The sequence below is a fragment of the Poromitra crassiceps genome (genome assembly GCF_964638095.1).
Source record: "Poromitra crassiceps genome assembly, chromosome: 16".
In the NCBI taxonomy this organism is placed as follows: domain Eukaryota; kingdom Metazoa; phylum Chordata; class Actinopteri; order Beryciformes; family Melamphaidae; genus Poromitra; species Poromitra crassiceps.
In genome coordinates, this window is record NC_139645.1 from 29395415 (window position 1) to 29413979 (window position 18565).

The 18565-nt window shown below is 43.6% G+C and overlaps 2 protein-coding genes across 2 annotated transcripts in view; one reads left to right on the plus strand and one right to left on the minus strand.

The window, feature by feature from the left end:
* LOC310791572 (asc-type amino acid transporter 1-like) overlaps nt 1-18565 on the plus strand; it is a gene marked incomplete at both ends in the record, with an annotated part of 85396 nt that overhangs the window by 60087 nt on the left and 6744 nt on the right. The gene's annotated exons all lie outside the window — the stretch shown is intronic.
* On the minus strand, nt 7013-9341 carry LOC310791131 (putative nuclease HARBI1; the record flags this gene model as incomplete). Its single annotated transcript, XM_083652830.1, has 6 exons — nt 7013-7246; nt 7343-7469; nt 7618-7839; nt 7984-8232; nt 8420-8631; nt 9255-9341. The coding sequence occupies 6 exons, from the start codon at nt 9339-9341 to the stop codon at nt 7013-7015; spliced, it is 1131 nt and encodes a 376-aa protein (XP_083508956.1).

The window sequence follows — 18565 nt, forward strand, 5'->3', positions numbered from 1 at the left end:
GCAGGTGACATCATGGTACATCCCTGCTGCAGGTGACATCATGGTGCATGCCTGCTGCAGGTGACATCAGGGTTCGTCCCTGCTGCAGGTGACATCATGGTACGTCCCTGCTGCAGGTGATATCATGGTTCATCCCTGCTGCAGGTGACATCATGGTACATCCCTGCTGCAGGTGACATCAGGGTTCGTCCCTGCTGCAGGTGACATCATGGTACGTCCCTGCTGCAGGTGATATCATGGTTCATCCCTGCTGCAGGTGACATCATGGTGCGTCCCTCCTGCAGGTGATATCATGGTACATCCCTGCTGCAGGTGATATCATGGTACATCCCTGCTGCAGGTGATATCATGGTACATCCCTGCTGCAGGTGACATCATGGTGCATGCCTGCTGCAGGTGACATCAGGGTTCGTCCCTGCTGCAGGTGACATCATGGTGCGTCCCTGCTGCAGGTGATATCATGGTTCATCCCTGCTGCAGGTGATATCATGGTGCGTCCCTGCTGCAGGTGACATCATGGTACATCCCTGCTGCAGGTGATATCATGGTGCGTCCCTGCTGCAGGTGATATGGTTCATCCCTGCTGCAGGTGATATCATGGTACGTCCCTGCTGCAGGTGACATCATGGTTCATCCCTGCTGCAGGTGACATCATGGTTCGTCCCTGCCGCAGGTGATATCATGGTACATCCCTGCTGCAGGTGATATCATGGTACGTCCCTGCTGCAGGTGATATCATGGTACATCCCTGCTGCAGGTGACATCATGGTTCGTCCCTGCTGCAGGTGATATCATGGTACATCCCTGCTGCAGGTGATATCATGGTACGTCCCTGCTGCAGGTGACATCATGGTGCGTCCCTGCTGCAGGTGATATCATGGTACATCCCTGCTGCAGGTGAGATCATGGTACATCCCTGCTGCAGGTGATATCATGGTACATCCCTGCTGCAGGTGACATCATGGTACATCCCTGCTGCAGGTGATATCATGGTACATCCCTGCTGCAGGTGATATCATGGTACATCCCTGCTGCAGGTGACATCATGGTACATCCCTGCTGCAGGTGACATCATGGTACGTCCCTGCTGCAGGTGACATCATGGTTCGTCCCTGCTGCAGGTGATATCATGGTACATCCCTGCTGCAGGTGACATCATGGTACATCCCTGCTGCAGGTGACATCATGGTGCGTCCCTGCTGCAGGTGATATCATGGTGCGTCCCTGCTGCAGGTGACATCATGGTACGTCCCTGCTGCAGGTGATATCATGGTGCGTCCCTGCTGCAGGTGACATCATGGTGCGTCCCTGCTGCAGGTGACATCATGGTACATCCCTGCTGCAGGTGATATCATGGTGCATCCCTGCTGCAGGTGACATGGTGCATCCCTGCTGCAGGTAATATGGTGCATCCCTGCTGCAGGTGATATCATGGTGCGTCCCTGCTGCAGGTGATATCATGATGCATCCCTGTTGCAGGTGACATCATGGTACATCCCTGCTGCAGGTGACATCATGGTACATCCCTGCTGCAGGTGATATCATGATGCATCCCTGCTGCAGGTGATATCATGATGCATCCCTGCTGCAGGTGATATCATGATGCATCCCTGTTGCAGGTGACATCATGGTACATCCCTGTTGCAGGTGACATCATGGTACATCCCTGCTGCAGGTGACATCATGGTGCGTCCCTGCTGCAGGTGATATCATGATGCATCCCTGCTGCAGGTGACATCATGGTACATCCCTGCTGCAGGTGACATCATGGTACATCCCTGCTGCAGGTGATATCATGATGCATCCCTGCTGCAGGTGATATCATGGTACATCCCTGCTGCAGGTGACATCATGGTTCATCCCTGCTGCAGGTGACATCATGGTGCGTCCCTGCTGCAGGTGACATCATGGTACATCCCTGCTGCAGGTGATATCATGGTGCGTCCCTGCTGCAGGTGACATCATGGTGCGTCCCTGCTGCAGGTGATATGGTGCATCCCTGCTGCAGGTGACATCATGGTGCATCCCTGCTGCAGGTGACATCATGGTACGTCCCTGCTGCAGGTGATATGGTGTGACCGTACAGACCTGTATGAGATGAGTTGTGTTTTGATGATGTGTCGGACTAACAGCTGACAGTTTACTCCAACGAGGAGACATGTGTTTACAATGAGAGAACTTAGGAAGCCTGGTCTCAGTTGAACTCTTCGGTATAAAAGAAGATGATAATAATTCAAGGAAAGTTACAACACTAATGGATGATTTCTGTAAACAAGCCCAGTAACCATTAACTGATCAGTTATAGGGCCAACGGTCTAACCTTGACCAGGATCAAAGACTTCTAATCTAAATGACACAAAGACACTACTGATACAGATGGATCAGTAGATAATCAGTCTGGATGTCAATAGACAATAGTTAGTGTCTCTCTCAGATAGGCTACGTCACTATTCACAGCTTTTCATGAAACAGTCAAACACCTGTGATGAGGCTTTATAGCTGCGCCATTACCATGGATACAGTGTAGCCAGGAAATATAAAATAACAGCATATGAATATGCAAATAACACAAATACCTTCATAAAATGCGTGACAATATTTTTCTATTGGACACAGTAACCATTTAAAGCTCAAATGATTAATGTAACATGCAAGAGAGGCATAATGTTACGTGTGTGTGTGTGTGTGTGTGTGTGTGTGTGTGTGTGTGCGTGCGTGCGCGTGCGCGCGTGTGCGTGCGTACGTGCGTGCGTGCGTGCGTGCGTGCGTGCGTGTGTGTGTGTGTGTGTGTGTGTGCATACGCGCGTGTCTGTGTGTAGTTGTCAGTGTCAGCCTACATAATGGTGCCAGCCTTTGTAGCCACCGCTAATGAGCGGGCGTGTCCTGGCCATTGTGCATTGTTTTGACAGGTTACCATGACGACACCCCGTCACTGAGCACCATGGAAGCAGGAAGTGGGCAGGACACCTTGCAAATCAGTGAGGGAGGATCCCATTGGCAATTTGGCATCTTCATTGACTGTTTTTAATATTTTTAATATTATTGCCCAGCTTTAGTTCAAGCCAGTTGAGGTCAGACTTCTGGAGCTCGTAATATCTGTCATTATGCCAAACGTCTCTGTGATGAACCAACTCAGGAGTTTGTGCCAACATGGCAGAAAAGTGAATAATAAGCCAGCAGAAAAACAAGGTTCTGTCTGTAACGCAAGTGAACGATCTTTATAGGTGGCATTTCTAGGTAATAAGTTGTAATTAGGCTGTCTGAAACCAGTTTGATACATAAGTTCACTGAATTTGCAACCTTTTTAGGTACCTAGTTATGGATAATTTTTGATAATTTTTGAGGAACCATACCATGCACACTTTGGTGGGCTAGGGTATCCCATGATACCTTGCGCCCCTTGCAATCCACGAAGAAGAATGAAGCTCTCCCCACAAACTTCCTCCAATGGCCGCCCCCACAAAACCTCCCGCAACAGAAAAAGTGAAACGCCCATTCGCTAAATAACAAGCATCATCGCTTTCTTTTCATTTTTATTTTAGAATAGTCAATAGCGTAAACCATTACTTCATTTCAGTGCGGTCAGTTGTTTGTACGGTGTCAGGAAAGTCACGTTTGAAGAATAGTAGGAAGCATCTTAGCTGACGGTGTTCTGGACAGCAGCCACTAGTTAGGTGGCTAGCGTTTTACCCGCTCCGTGCGCGCGCCTGCACCAGGAGTACAAAGAACTTCATGACCAGTGCTCTGCCATGGACAGCAACACAGAGCCAGGTACTAGCAACATGGCTAGTCTTGCTTGCCAGCCTCCCCTCCCAGACCCTGCGTTCACCTTCAAGTGTAAGTGAAGTTCGTTTTTAACCAGCCATTACTTAAGCACACATTTGTTGGTTGAATGTGTAACGTTATCGATAAGAAATACGCTAGGTAACGTTATGCATTCATTAGCTGATGATGACGTTAGCTCCTTTGGCTTCAGCTCTGCTCACTGTCTAAATAAATTACACCGTGGCAACTGATTTATTTTATAGGGACAAAACAGGATACAGCAAAGCTGATTAAGGCCAGGATGCGGCTCAAGAAGCTTTTTACAGGGGACAGGAATTCGGCTATCAATGGATGGAAGTAAGTTACACACCAACATTGAACAACACAGCTTATTATGCTCTGGCTTTTGCTGTGGGTTGATTTGGGGGGGGGGGGGGGGGGGTTAGCTTGATTTCACTCAAATTTAAGTAACCAAATATCAGACGATATATAAAGATGAGTAGTCTAATCTAGATTTCACACTCACCGAGTTGTCTCCCCAGTGTAGACAGTTCTACAATTCAGTGCTAAATCAACATCAAACATCTCCCCATATGGGTCCCTGTGCCATGAAAACATTTGAGATGAACAAATCACTAATTTAAACCCCTCCATTTCATAGAGGTTCATATGCCCAGTTTTCATACCAGTGTTGCCAGGTGGGAAATATTGAATCACTGATGCTGTCACAAATGGACACAGCCCACAAATCCTGTGTGTTTTGTGTATGTGTGTGTTTTGCAGTCAACTGCTAGCTGATATTGGGCTGGAGGGGAAAGTGGACTTCAAATCTGCCCCAAAAAAATGGGACAACTTGAAGACCCAGTACAAGGTATTAATTGTTATTGAGTGTTAGCCACAGGCCACTACTGCATTTTACTTTATGCACTGTTCTTTTTTTTTTTTTTACTTTTTATTGACAGATTATTATACGTTCTTACATTGTATACGTTGTAGATATGTACTGCCATAGATTTATTTTTTATTTTTTTATAGACAAATAAAAGAAAAGACAAAACCACAACAGCCGCAACAGCAGCAACAAAACAAACAAACAAAAACAAAAAACAAAACATATAGAGCAGGGAGTCTACTTTTCATTGTACATTCATCTTGGATCCAAAAAAATAAAATCTGGCCTAATGGGTGTTATATATTGAACCCAGCATTCCCATCTTGAGGTAAATTGTTCTACTTTATGATTGATAACAGCAGTTAGTCTTTCCATCTTATATATATCCATTGTAATATTCATCCATTCTTTCACTTTAGGGCTCTTTATGCACTGTTCAATTGTCGTTTCTTCTAGAAACTGAAAGATCCACCAACCGGTAGTGGTACAGACCGCGGTGAGGGTACACCGGCCACCTGGCCTTGGTACAACCTGATGGACGAGGCCCTGGGAAAAAAACATTCCATAACGCCTGCGGTGGTTAGGGCCACGTTGCCTTTGGAGGGTGTGCCAAAGCCAGCAGCTGAACAGGAGCGAGGTGATGGAGAGGAGGAGGCAGCGGCGGCTGGAGGAGAAGGAGAGGCACGAGAGCCAGAAAGAGCACAAGAAATGGCCCCAGCCCCACAACAGAGGAAGCGGCGTCGCCTCGCCGATCTGATTGAGGAGGAGATGGAGCGTGAAAGAGAGAGGCAGGCGCAGAGGAGGAGGGATGAGGCAGAGCGAACCGACCGACTCTTCTCTATCCTAGAGAGATTTATGGATAGGCGTTGAGCATTTTCTTTCTAACTTATTTTTAGTTTAAAGGAGAATATTTAATCCAGAAGTGTTGGTACACAGGTAACCTCAGGTTTACATACAATGTACAACTTCAAATACAATAAGAGACACGGGCAGGAAAAACGCAACGCGTTTCAACCTCACTGGGTCTTCGTCAGCCTTCAGCCTGATGAAGACCCAGTGAGGTTGAAACGCGTTGCGTTTTCCTGCCCGTGTCTCTTATTGTATTTGAAGTTGTACATTGTATGTAAACCTGAGGTTACCTGTGTACCAACACTTCTGGATTAAATATTCTCCCTAAAAAGTAACCAGTAAGCTCCTTTTTCCACTTTTGATTCTATGTTGACTTTGAGCTTGCTTGCTGCCACTTTCTCTGCTCCTAGTTTAAAGGAGAACAATGCTGATTTATTTTGCACATGATCTCAGACATCTGAAAACTGCAAACAGTTTTGCAGGCATTCATTTAGGTTGACATTTATTGAGAGTTGGTCTGTGTTCATTTGTGGAGGCAGTGAAGTCATTCATGGACAAATGACATCACTCACTTGAACTCAAATTAACTTTCAAATCTGTCAAACTAAATGAATGCCTGCAAAATTGTTTAGAGTTTTCAGACATTTGTGAGATCATGTGCAAAATAAATCAGCATGGTTTTTCAGTGAAGTTCTCATTTGCATTTTGTTTCATAAACAATGCAGATTGATCTCACACATATCTGACAACTGTAACCAATTCTGCATGCATTTATTTAGACAGTTATTGAGAGTTGATCTGTGTTAAGTTGTGGAGGCAGTGTTGTCATTAATGACATCACTCAACTTAACTCAAAATCAACTCTCAATAACTGTCTAAATAAATGCATTCAGAATTGGTTACAGTTGTCAGATATGTGTGAGATCATGTGCAAAATAAATCAGCATTGTTTGTCAGTGAAGTTCTCTCTGTTTCATGTTGGTTGAATCAACCCAGTTTTGACTGAAATTAAATGAAATGTGATTTTTTATAAATGGTTGTTCAAGGTTACTTGTAATAAAATAAACAAAAGATTGTTTTACAAGCAAATTGTTTTATTTCAAATGTAGCAAAAATAAACTGGGTAACAGTGGAACACACTCAAACTAAAAATATTTACATTCACAGTACAACAGATTACAAAAATTCAAGAATAATTTTACAAAACAACAAAAATAATCATTTTACAACTATTATCAAATGGTACAAAGGGTGGTTGCCAACTCATTTGTATATAACCGGGGTAAGGGGAAATGCCACAAGACTTACTTCACATTACAGGACAGGATCCCGGACAATTGACGCCACAGACAGACTTGACAGCACAAGACACTAGACAACGTGCTCCGTTAAGACCCTGCTTGGAGGGGAACTGCCGGTGTCGGGCTTCCGGCGGACTCTAACGTTAGTCAACAGGATTCAGGAGAACATTATGGGAGAACACCCAGACGCACCATAAGCTTGAGCTCAGTGCAGTGCGTACTCATGGCCACCGACCACATCCTGGAGTGCGCTGACTTGGGTTGATAGATGGTCACGCAGGGCGTTCCCATTCATTTCCCCAGCTTGTGCCTCGCCCCCAGCCTCATCATCAACAGGGTCTTGCCCATCTTCTTCCTCCATGATGTCACCCACTCCCAGGCAGATGTTGTGCAGTGTGGCGCATGCCATGATGACATCTGGCACAAAGGTGGAGTGTACCTTAGAGGGAAACCAAAGATTAATTCAAGGATAAGTACATAAATTATTTCTCTTTGAATTTGCTCATTTGCTGCGGTCATTCTCAGTTTAAATTACCTCCAGGGCCTGCAGGAAGATGGCTCTCCACCGGGTCTTCATCATTCCAAAGGCTCGCTCTATGATGTTGCGAGCCCTGGCGTGGTGGATGTTGAAGCGCAGCTTCTCTGCACCTCTGACAGGTCTCCTGAAAGTAGGGATGCACCAATGAACATTTTGGCCGATACGATAACCGATATTAACATTGCAACATTGGACCGATATGAATATATAAAAGAAAAAAAGACTAACATCGGCCGATACGATATGATTGCCAATATATCGTGCATCCCTACCTGAAAGGAGTGATGAGGGCCAGTGGTCTCTCCAAACAGGGGTAGCCACTGTCTCCAAGGAGGAAAGTGCCAGGGGGAGGGTAGGCAGAGTGGTAGATGGGGCTTCGCCGCAGCACCCTTGCGTCATGCACTGACCCCGGTGTTCCCACGTAAATGTCAATGTATCGGCCCCTGCTGTCACACACTGCCTGGAGTTGGATTGACGTGTACAGCTTTCTGTTCCTGTACAGGGGTAAAATCAAAAACAAGAAAATATTTGTGAGCCTGTGAGGAAATGTGTACAATGCATTAAATTAAGTATTATATTAATGTAATACTGCTCTATGCCTGAAATATGGCATGGTGCCTGAGAACTTTAAGCCTTGCCTGTAGCATTGTGCGTCCTCTTCCCCAGGTGCCTTGATTCTCACATGGCAGCCGTCAATTGCCCCACGGGCATTCCTGAATGCCGGGTGCCTGGCCAGGTGAGCAAAGCCATCCCCAACTGCCCTGTGCTCCTCCTCTGTCTGTGGCAAACGGATGACACGAGGGGCCACATTGAGGAGTTCCGTCGCCATGCGGTGGACCAACAGGTGGACTGTGGAGCGGGGTATATCGAATGCTCTGGATGTCACCCTACAGGTTAGGTAGGAATGGAGATTGAGACCATTACATAATCAATACCAGTTATGTTAAAAATGTATTGTAGTCTCGTCTTTCCACCAAGTAATAGAAAAGTATCGATAGTGGTATCAATAAAGATTCAGATCTTTAAGCAGTCTCTAAAATGTAATTAATAAAAATTAACTATCCCCATTCTTACCTGTAGGAGGTACCAGCTCCTAACCAAAAGAGGAAAACTAGCACTTCCAGCTCCGGTCCCCAGCCATGGTGCCTCTGAGGGTCCATCATGCGTAGGAGGGCTGTGATGGCGTCTCGGTGGAGCCTGAAGTCTGGACGTGTGTCTCCATCATCAAAGTACAGGCGCAGCAGTGGCACATGAATGTTCAGACGGCAGTAGGTAGTCAAGTTCTCCTGTTGGGGGAGATGGGGTCACGTCATGTGTACATTTTAAAACTCTTGAAATCTGTTTAAAGTTTAAGCCATTTATGTCAACCAATCTATTTACCATATCCATACATTCATTTATTTCCTACATGTACTTATGAAAAAGGGTCAAGTGATTTTAAATTTCTATTCACCTGTTCTCTATTCATCATCGTATAGTAGTGAACATTTGACCGTCTCAATGTTAAATGTTGTGAATTACTGTAACCATTAATTGTATTAAATCCTAATACTTCAATTTAGCAATCTGTGTTCTAATTTATTAAACTGATTGATGTATGTATCTGTGCATCTGTATTTGCAAATCGTAATGAATTATGACTGCTCTAAACTATCTTGCTGGCTGGCTGAGCCAACGGGGCTAGCTGGCTATCAGTCATGTGGGGTATAGCATAGCATCTAACGCTAGTTCTGTGTCTTTGAGACATTTTAAATAATCTCTTGGTCCATTATGTTACTGCAATGGCCAACCCCTGGGCCCAAGACAATAGAGCATAATTTTACTTCACTGGAAGAACGTCACAATTATGTAGTAGACTGTCTTTTGTCCAGTCACGGAGCTAAATTTGCTAACTTCAGGCCTACTGTACCTGGTCTGGTTCGCTAGACAAAAGTGCCGCCCACCGCTTCAACCTCCCCATCCTGGCACGGTCCTCCTCGGCCTCTTCCTCCGCCATCTCCTCAAAATAATAATAAATAATAATAAAAAGAAACAGCAGTTCTTCTTCCATTACTACGAAAAACGTCTGGCCGAAAAACAACTGGTTTAGCTTAGCTTGATCTATCTTGATCTATCTATCTATCTAGCTATGTCTAGAACGTTCCAGCAGTCGCTTCTTCTTCTTCTTCTTCTTCTTTCAAGTTTCCGGCAGTGTCGCGGCTACTAGGCGTGTTGCACTGCCCACTGCAGGACAAGGATAAAATGACGCTACCTTAAAGCGCCAGGACGTCTGAAACAAGTTTATTTTTCAGTCACCTATATTAAAATTGATACCTAATTAATAAAGTATCTAGTTAGGTAGCTAGGTGATAGGAAGCTCACTTGCGTTACAGACAGACCCCAAGTGTTTGGTGTTTGGACCCTGAGACAACAGTGATCAGTTGCTGCATGGTCAATATGGAGGAACTGAACCACACAGTCAGATTCTGCTGCTGTAGCTTTCAACAAACCATAACAAGGCATCATCACAATCTGATAGTAATTAGGCCTGACATTTTAAAATGACTGCATGTGATTAGCATGAAGTGGGCATGTCTGTGAAGGGGAGACGCGTGGGTCCCCATAGAAGCCATTCTCATTCAGATATCTTGAGGTCAGAGGTCAAGTCACCCCTTTGAAAATGGCCATGCTGGTTTTTCCCCCTCAAGTACTTTAGCCTGAATTTGGAGCGTAATTTACTGTATTACTGTACTGTATTTACTGCCCCCTTCCCGACAAGCTAGCTGCTAGCATGAGTTGCTACAATGGATGCCTTAGGGCTTCTAGTCTCATATGATACACATCTTCACTAGCCCCGGTCAAATCGCTAGTGGATACAGCACCCCAAAAAATATTAATACATCAAAAATACAAATAATCTCTTTGGGTTCCGCGGACCCCACTTTGGGAACCCCTGGCCTATGCAAAGGGAATTAGCATTGGAAGTCGATTTACTATAAAGTGATTTTTGTAAAAAAAAACAAAAAAAAAACAGACATGTTCCTGGTGGGAGTGTTTGGCTGCTGGAACAGCCAATCAGGTGACGGGATTAACTGGTTGTTCTGGACCCCTGCCAGTCCGACTGAACTGTTTTTAGTTTAGCGCTCTGAATGTAAGTCAGTCTAGATATGTGCTCAGCTCACACACACAAACACACACGCTATCTCCCTCCCCTATGAATGTACTCAATGAGAGTCCAGAACACATCCAGTTACATTACCAGCAGTGTGTGTGTGTGTGTGTGTGTGTGTGTGTGTGTGTGTGTGTGTGTGTGTGTGTGTGTGTGTGTGTGTGTGTGTGTGTGTGTGTGTGTGTGTGTGTGTGTGTGTGTGTGTGTGTGTGTGTGTGTGAGAGCCGGTCGGGACCAGTTAACGCCTGGCTGTTCTAAGAACTTCTAAGAATAGGAGCCTGGTCAGTCATGTGTCCGTGTCAGGACATTTCAGTAGCACTGCTCTCATCACATCACCACACATTAACATATTCATATGAATATATTCATTCATATATTCATATTAATAACTGCCAAAAGACCCAAATGCCAATCTGCAAAAAGTACATGTATGTTTTCCCACGAATGATGGACAATCATCATTTCAATCACGAGAGACAAGTATTAAGTACAGTAGTGGGGCAGTTAATGGTGTGTGTGTGTGTGTGTGTGTGTGTGTGTGTGTGTGTGTGGGGGGGGGGGGGGGGGGGGGGGGTGATAACGGCAGCATGAATGGACTAAAGTGGAGTGAGAAACATATTAAGAAGCAGCAAGATGATTGGCTAACAATGGAGGTGTGTCGCTGTGCTATGTGACCAGCTGATGTGAGCAGCTGATATCTCGATCGACGAGCCGGGAAATGACAGCAAGAGTTATGAGAGGGCATGTGTGAGAGATGGCAGGATGGTGTGAGACATCAAGCTACTGTAAGCATGCAGAAGTTAAGTTAAGTTAAGTTATCCTTTATTTATCCCCGTGGGGAAATTCATACTCTGCATTTGACCCATCCTCTACTAGGAACCTTCCTAGAACTAGGAGCAGTGGGCAGCCGCAGTGCAGCGCCCGGGGACCAACTCCAGTTCTTTTGCAAGTGTCTTGGTCAGGAGCACTGACAGGAGTCATAACCCTAACATACATGTCTTTGACAGGAATATATATATTTTTTTTTTATTCTCTTTTTTATTTCAGTTTTCAGACATACATCCACTATAAATCACATTTTTACATTCCTTTCTTTTCCTTATTTTTTTTTTATACAACAAAAGTATAAAAATAAAATAAACACAGTCACGACAAAGCAAGAATGAACCCAAAGGACAACACACATAAGATACATACACACACAAAATTGAAAAAAAAGAAAAGAAAAATGGTCATGTGCAGCATTGATTCAGTGGATCATTAACCCTTCAGTCTCCTATTTCAACAGAAATCTGTTCTAAACGGTTTGACAAAATCACCCCTATCCCTCCCAATACATTTCAAAGAAGTCTGTCTTGAGTCTCAGAGCAAAAGTTAGCTTTTCCATACATAGATGCTATGCATTACATTCAGCCAATCTTCCAGAGTCGGTGGGCTTTTATTCAACCATCTCTTCGTTATAGCCTTTTTGCTGGCGACCAGCATCAGTTTGAACATGTACATATCTTCAATACCATTGATCATTTCGGGCACCCTTCTCAAATACAGAACCTGAAAGCAGTGTTCAATCTCAATCTTTAACACCTTTTCCATACTCTTTCTTATTTCCCCCCAAAACATACATATTTGATTGATTGATTGAATACTTTATTGAATCAACGAACATGAGAAATACAGGGTACAACCATATCATTAGAGACAAAAGGAATAAAACACAACAAAGCCCGAGGGCTTATTTCCATTGTGGTCCTTAGAGTGAGGCAAAATGGAATGAATGAGTGTGTGCGTGTATGAGCGCGTGTGTGCGCGAGGGACATTCAACACTACAGGACATAACAAGCACTTAACACATGGAAATAATTTAACGACTTCTAAGGCAAAAATAAATAACATGTGTACTAAAACCACCTATATACACAAATCTGTACATACCAAAAATATATACAAGAGATCTTAAAAGAAATTACCTGTATATGCAGGAATATCTAGTATAAATATAATATATAATATACAATATATAATATTATATATTATATAATATATAATACAAACAAGAGAAACTAAAAGAAATTACAATTCTGGAATAAAAACATTACGACCCCTTTTCTGCAAAAAGGGCCAACCTTAGGGGCCGTTTTGTAGCCACTGTTTTAAGGTGGACTTAAACGTGAGTTTGGACCCAAGAGTTTTAATATTTTCGGGGAGGCTGTTCCACAGGATCGCTGCTGAGTATAAAAAAGTACATTTACCTGTTAAACTTTTAAATTTAAAAAGTACAACGTTTGTGTAACTACCCCTGGTGGAATAGCCGTGCACCTCGCTAACCCTCCGGAAATAACCGGAGAGGTACGCAGGGGCTTCCAGGTTCATGATCCTGTGGACCATACATAGCTTGATCTGAGAGACCCTCTCCTCCACTCTCAGCCACCTAAGGCTGAGGAAATGAGAGCGGAGCAGAGAGGTTCTGGGGTGAAGGCCCTGGACAACCCTCACCAGCTTGTTCTGGGCCGTCTGAAGTCTAGTTTTTAGTTTGGCTGTGGTGGCCGTAAACCAGGAGGAGCAGGCGTAATCGAAATGGCATTGAATTAGTGCATTTGCCAGAGTCAACAACGTGGCACTGTTTATGATTTTGGAGATGCGGGCTAAAAATTTTGTCTTTTGAATTACTTTGGAAATGACTTTATGAGCCATCTTCTCGCCTGAGAGCTTGTTGTCCAGGATACACCCTAAGTAGGTAATCTCTTCCTTTGAGGGTACAGACACGTCACCCACCTTGATAGAAAAACCCGGGGATTTTTTTAGCTTAAATTTGGAAGTAAATAAAATTGACTCCGTTTTCCCTAAATGGAGAGACAGTCGGTTGTCCGAGAGCCAAACCCCAACATTTGACAGCTCCTTGCTAAGTTTTTGCTCGACCACCCCCCTGTCCGTGTCGGAGAACAGGAGGGCGGAGTCGTCGGCGAACAGGAACAGAGGGCAGTCACAGGCAGATTTCATGTCATTTATGTAAACCAGGAATAACAGTGGACCCAAAATGCTCCCCTGGGGTACCCCACAGCTAATGGGGCAAGGGCGGGACAGAGTCCCATTTATGTCCACCACCTGCTGCCTACCTGTCAAGTAGGACCGAACCCAGTTTAAGGACGTGCTGTTGAAACCCAGAGCCCTGAGTTTACTGAGTAAGATGTTATGGTTTACAGTGTCGAATGCTTTTTGCAGGTCCAACATGACCATGCCACAGAACTTACCGTTATCCACTTCCTTTCGGATGTGATCCGTTAGGTAAAGCAAACAGGTGTCGGTTGAATATGATTTTCTAAAACCGGACTGGAAATCAAACAGGAGTTTGTGAGAAGTGAGATAATTATTGATTTGTTCAAAGATTACTCTTTCCATTATCTTGGAAATGGAGGAGAGAATCGAGACGGGGCGATAATTACCATGTTCCAATTTGCTTCCTTTTTTGTGCAGAGGGATAACTCTGGCGTGTTTGAACTCCTGGGGGAACTGACCAGATATGATAGACAGATTAATAATGTGTGTGATAACAGGGGAGATGATGACTGCAGCGTCTCGTATCACAGGGCAACTCCAAAATATATGATAATGGTCCGCTCTTTCTTCTCCACACCCCCTCCAACAACCTGTTTGACCTCCCCTTGATTGAATTGGTGTTAAAAAGTACCTAACTAGGTTTTTCCATTGGAACTCCCTCCATGACAGAGAGTTTGTGGTCTTCCACTGTCTTTCAGTTATCATTTTTCATTCCTCCCGCTCCAGACTGAATTTCCCCTCCCCTTCCCATTTTTCTTTTAGATACAAATTATTTCCCCCCCCCTCAGCACTTGAATACCCCTATATAGTTTTGATATGTTTTTAGAACCCTGGTCAGCGTTATACGCTGAGAGAAAGACCTTCAGCACCCCCTCCCCAATCCCCGACCTCTTCAGCTCTTCTTTACCAAATAGTCTATCTGTGTAACTTCTCAGCTGCAAAAATCTGAATAGATCTTGATTTCCTAGACCATGCTTATCCTTCAGAACCTGAAAGCTTTTAAAAGAATAACAGGAATATTAACCCTAACATACATGTCTTCGATGGTGGGAGGAAACCGGAGCACCCGGAGAAAACCCACACAAACACGGGGAGAACATGCAAACTCCACACAGAAAGGACCTGGGATGGACCGGGGTTCGAACCCGGACCTTCTTGCTGTGATGCAACAGTACTAACGACTGAGCCACCGTTACCAGCCTTCCTGATAGGGAGATATACCTCCTGACTGGACCCCCATTACTGAGAACCATGACTTTTTGAAATTCTTTGAAATCCATACATGATCATGGAAACTTTGATCATGATCATGGAAACCCTGTCTATGCCTGTTTATATTTTTTGTCTCACTAATTACCTTCTGGCCTCTTGTGTTGTTATTTTTTGTGTTTGGTGAGCCAAAGACAATTTTCCACCTTGGTGGACAATAAAGTTATATTCAATTCAATTCAATTCTAAATTATCAGTTTTCAGCTAAACACATGATGCCTTTTCAAGTCAACTTGGCATCTCAGGGCTTCTGGAGACTTGGATTGGATTATGCCAGACGAGCAGTATGGAGCCTTTCTTATGCCTCCGCCGGCGATAGCCAGGCTTGAGGCATTATGGATTTGGCTTGTCCGTCCGTCTGATGTTCGTTAACACGATATCTGAGGAACCCCTTGACAGAATTTCATCAAATTTGTCTCAAACGTCGACTTGGACTCAAGAATGAACCGATTCGAATTTGGTGGTCAAAGGTCAAAGTTCATGGTCACTGTGACCTCACAAATGCCATTTCCAAGTTTGTTAACATGATATCTCAGGAATGGTTTGACGGAATTTCTTCCAATTTGGCTCAAACGTCAAATTGGACGCAAGGATTTTGGTGGTCAAATGTCAAAGTTCAAGGTCAATCTGTTGGTTCCAGCCTTAAAACTCATAAGCATTTTCCGAAATGTCCATGGAGAAAATGAATGGGGAACTCTCTTCCGGGGCAAGAAACGTCATGGAAAGTCATGTGACTGTTGAGCTCTATAAGCCACAACCAGCAAGATCCTACTGCTTAAGACCTCCTCAGAGGCCTACATTTACAACCTAATGTCTCTTCAGCACTCTTTGGCATTGCATCAACTGACCAACTGACCAACAGATTATTAATAAGCATGAGCACATGATGACCTTCATGAATCTGCTTGGCTGTAGGATCTTGTTGCACTGGACATCCTCCAAACCAGCAAACTCCTCACTATGGACGAGTGATCTGATGCTCCACTTCAAACTTGATCCAAATGAAATACACACCCAGAGGGTCCAAAGAGCAGTTCTACTTCACCTGGAACTCAGTAATGTATCTCAGCAAACTCAAATCCCCGTGCTTATAACCCAAAAGGATGTATGCATTTATTTTGCTAGAATATATCAGATATTAGTCTTTCTTTTTTTATTGTCTTTTTCCCTATTGGGATGCACAATCAGGGATTTGGTGGGATGGGTGGAAGGAGAAGAAGAAGAAGAGGTTTCGATGTTGGCATTCCAACAAGAACATGAATGGTTCTGTCTGTCATCCAATTCTTCCCATAAGATGACATGAACAGAGCGTTTTCTGAGCTGCATCCCCGACATTCAATTCAATTCAATTCAATTAACTTTTTTTGTGAAGGGACAGTGTACATTAATCAACATGGTCATGTAAATATACCCGATTTAGCCAGAAGGCTAATTTTCGTCGGCAGTCCCTTTGCCTGGTGTTGATTGGCATCCTATAAAGAAAAACTTGCAATAGTTAAAAACAACAGCAAAAGACAGGAAACATAAAATAAAAAATAACAGCAACAACAAAAAACACCATTGTTAGGAAAAAATAAGGAAGCGCACATACAGTACAGGTAAAACAGGATAAAAACAATAAAAACAACATAGGTAAATCTGAAGTTTGACAGACTGAATTTTACTTTATTGCAGATTCGTTTATTGTGATGTCCGTAGACATGACTGTAATCAACATGGCAGCATTCATAGTGAATGAATGGTAAAATAAGTGTTTTAAGCTTTCAGGTGGACTTTCAGGTTTCTGCTTGTGCATGATGATCTAAGCAAAAGGAACTAATTTTTCTCCATTGATAATTAAATGTATTAACTCATTCTCTGCCAAAGACGTACTCGGACGTACTTTTTACAATGGCGTTCTGTGCCAAGGACGTACTCGGACGTACTTTCATGTTTTGCTTGTTTACATTAGATCAGACCCTTTCCCAGCCTGTGACATTGTTTCAAGTCAAACTGATGAACGGAAGCGCTAAATCACGTTTAGTATTTATAGTATAGTCACCCATTTAGCAGTAAACAGAGTCCGTTAGTGAGTGACGATCATGAGCGGCCATTTGTGCATTGAGCAGCATTTGCGGCCATTGAGCAGCTGCCTGTGATTCCTGTGTGCGTGTGTGTGAGAGAGAGAGAGAGAGAGAGAGAGAGAGAGAGAGAGAGAGAGAGAGCGAGAGAGAGAGAGAGAGCGAGAGAGAGAGAGAGAGAGAGAGAGAGAGAGAGAGAGAGAGAGCGAGCGAGCGAGCATAAGGGTTCATTTGGTCCGTCCAGTCTTGGACTATCTGGTAAATAAGTTCCAGGAAGTAAAAGTCAGTAAAAACTTTTTTTTATTTTTATTTTTATTTTTTGGGGAAAACAAATACTGTATATGTCTGATGTGTCACTGAGGCAAAAAATAAAAGGCTCAAAAGAGAGTTCTGCTTGAAACGGTGTCGTTCACTAAAAACCTATTTTTCTCCTATTTCTGTTACAAAGGAGGGCATTTTCAGTGAAAACAAGCTAACTTCCACTGCTTGTAACTAAACAAGGAAACATGGTCGAGTTTCAGTTTTTTACAAGGGGTAAGAAGAGAGTCTCTGCTTTATTGTGAGATATGTTGTGTAATTTTATTCCTAGCACAGAATATTCTGTGGGTCCTGGAAGATCAGGAAATATGCTCAAAATCCTGGCACTGGGAGCACACAGACCGAAATGACCCTGGCAGAGAATGAGTTAATATAAAGCTATATAAACTATTTAAAAAAAAACTTCAGTGAGTGAGTGAAATCAGTCTGTGAATTTGTGCGTGCTGTTGTTGGGTTGGGTAGTGGTGGGAGGGGGGTCACAAACCCCAGCCTAAAGTTTTTTCGGGGGCTCAAAAAGGATGAGAACCACTGCCTACAGGGGTACACGTAGCGCAGTTTGGGAACCACTGGGCTTGACCATTAAGAAATCAAATAAATAACTTAACATAAACACTCACCTTATGTTCTGTTTCCCCTCATGCTTTTGATAGATGTCACAAATTAGTTTCTAGTTTTTGTTTTGATCTTACTATACCTGGATGATTGAAATGAGCGTCACACTAGGCATGTCTTTTTGTGGACAAAATTAAACAAGGTGGTGGTTGTTGTTGTTGTTGTTGTTGTTGTTGTTGTAGTTGTTGTTGTTGTTGTTGTAGTACTCCTGTAGTAGTTAATATTAACAGTGATTAAAAGATTAAATGTTGTTAGGAGTGTTCACAGTCAGACTGGACATGCTATATATTAAATGCTCTTGAAAATCACATGACTGTTTAATTGAATGCTGCACAGAACTCATTTAGAGGTTGATTGAGGGATCATGGTAGGTCACCAGACCAGCTACTGCTCTGATTGGCTGGCAAAGGCCCGCCCTACTCTTAGCGCTGATTGGTCAATTTCAGACCACATTTCCAGTGTCTACAGTACATAGACACTGGAGCAAAATCTGACTGGCTTGTACAAGGTACGGTAGTTGGTGACTGTGGGGAAATAGCATAGTAACATTTTCATATTTTTGGCATAGTACATTTTTTTGTATTACTTCGCACCGCCAAGTCCCAAAATCATATACTAATTGCCACATCGTATTGGCTCTGTGATAGTATTTTGAAGTTTGAAGTGTAACTGTATCAACAGACCAGAGCACGTATGTCTTTAATCCCACACAGCCCCGCACGCTTTGAAGCTGCAGCTTCTCCTGAATTCACATCATAA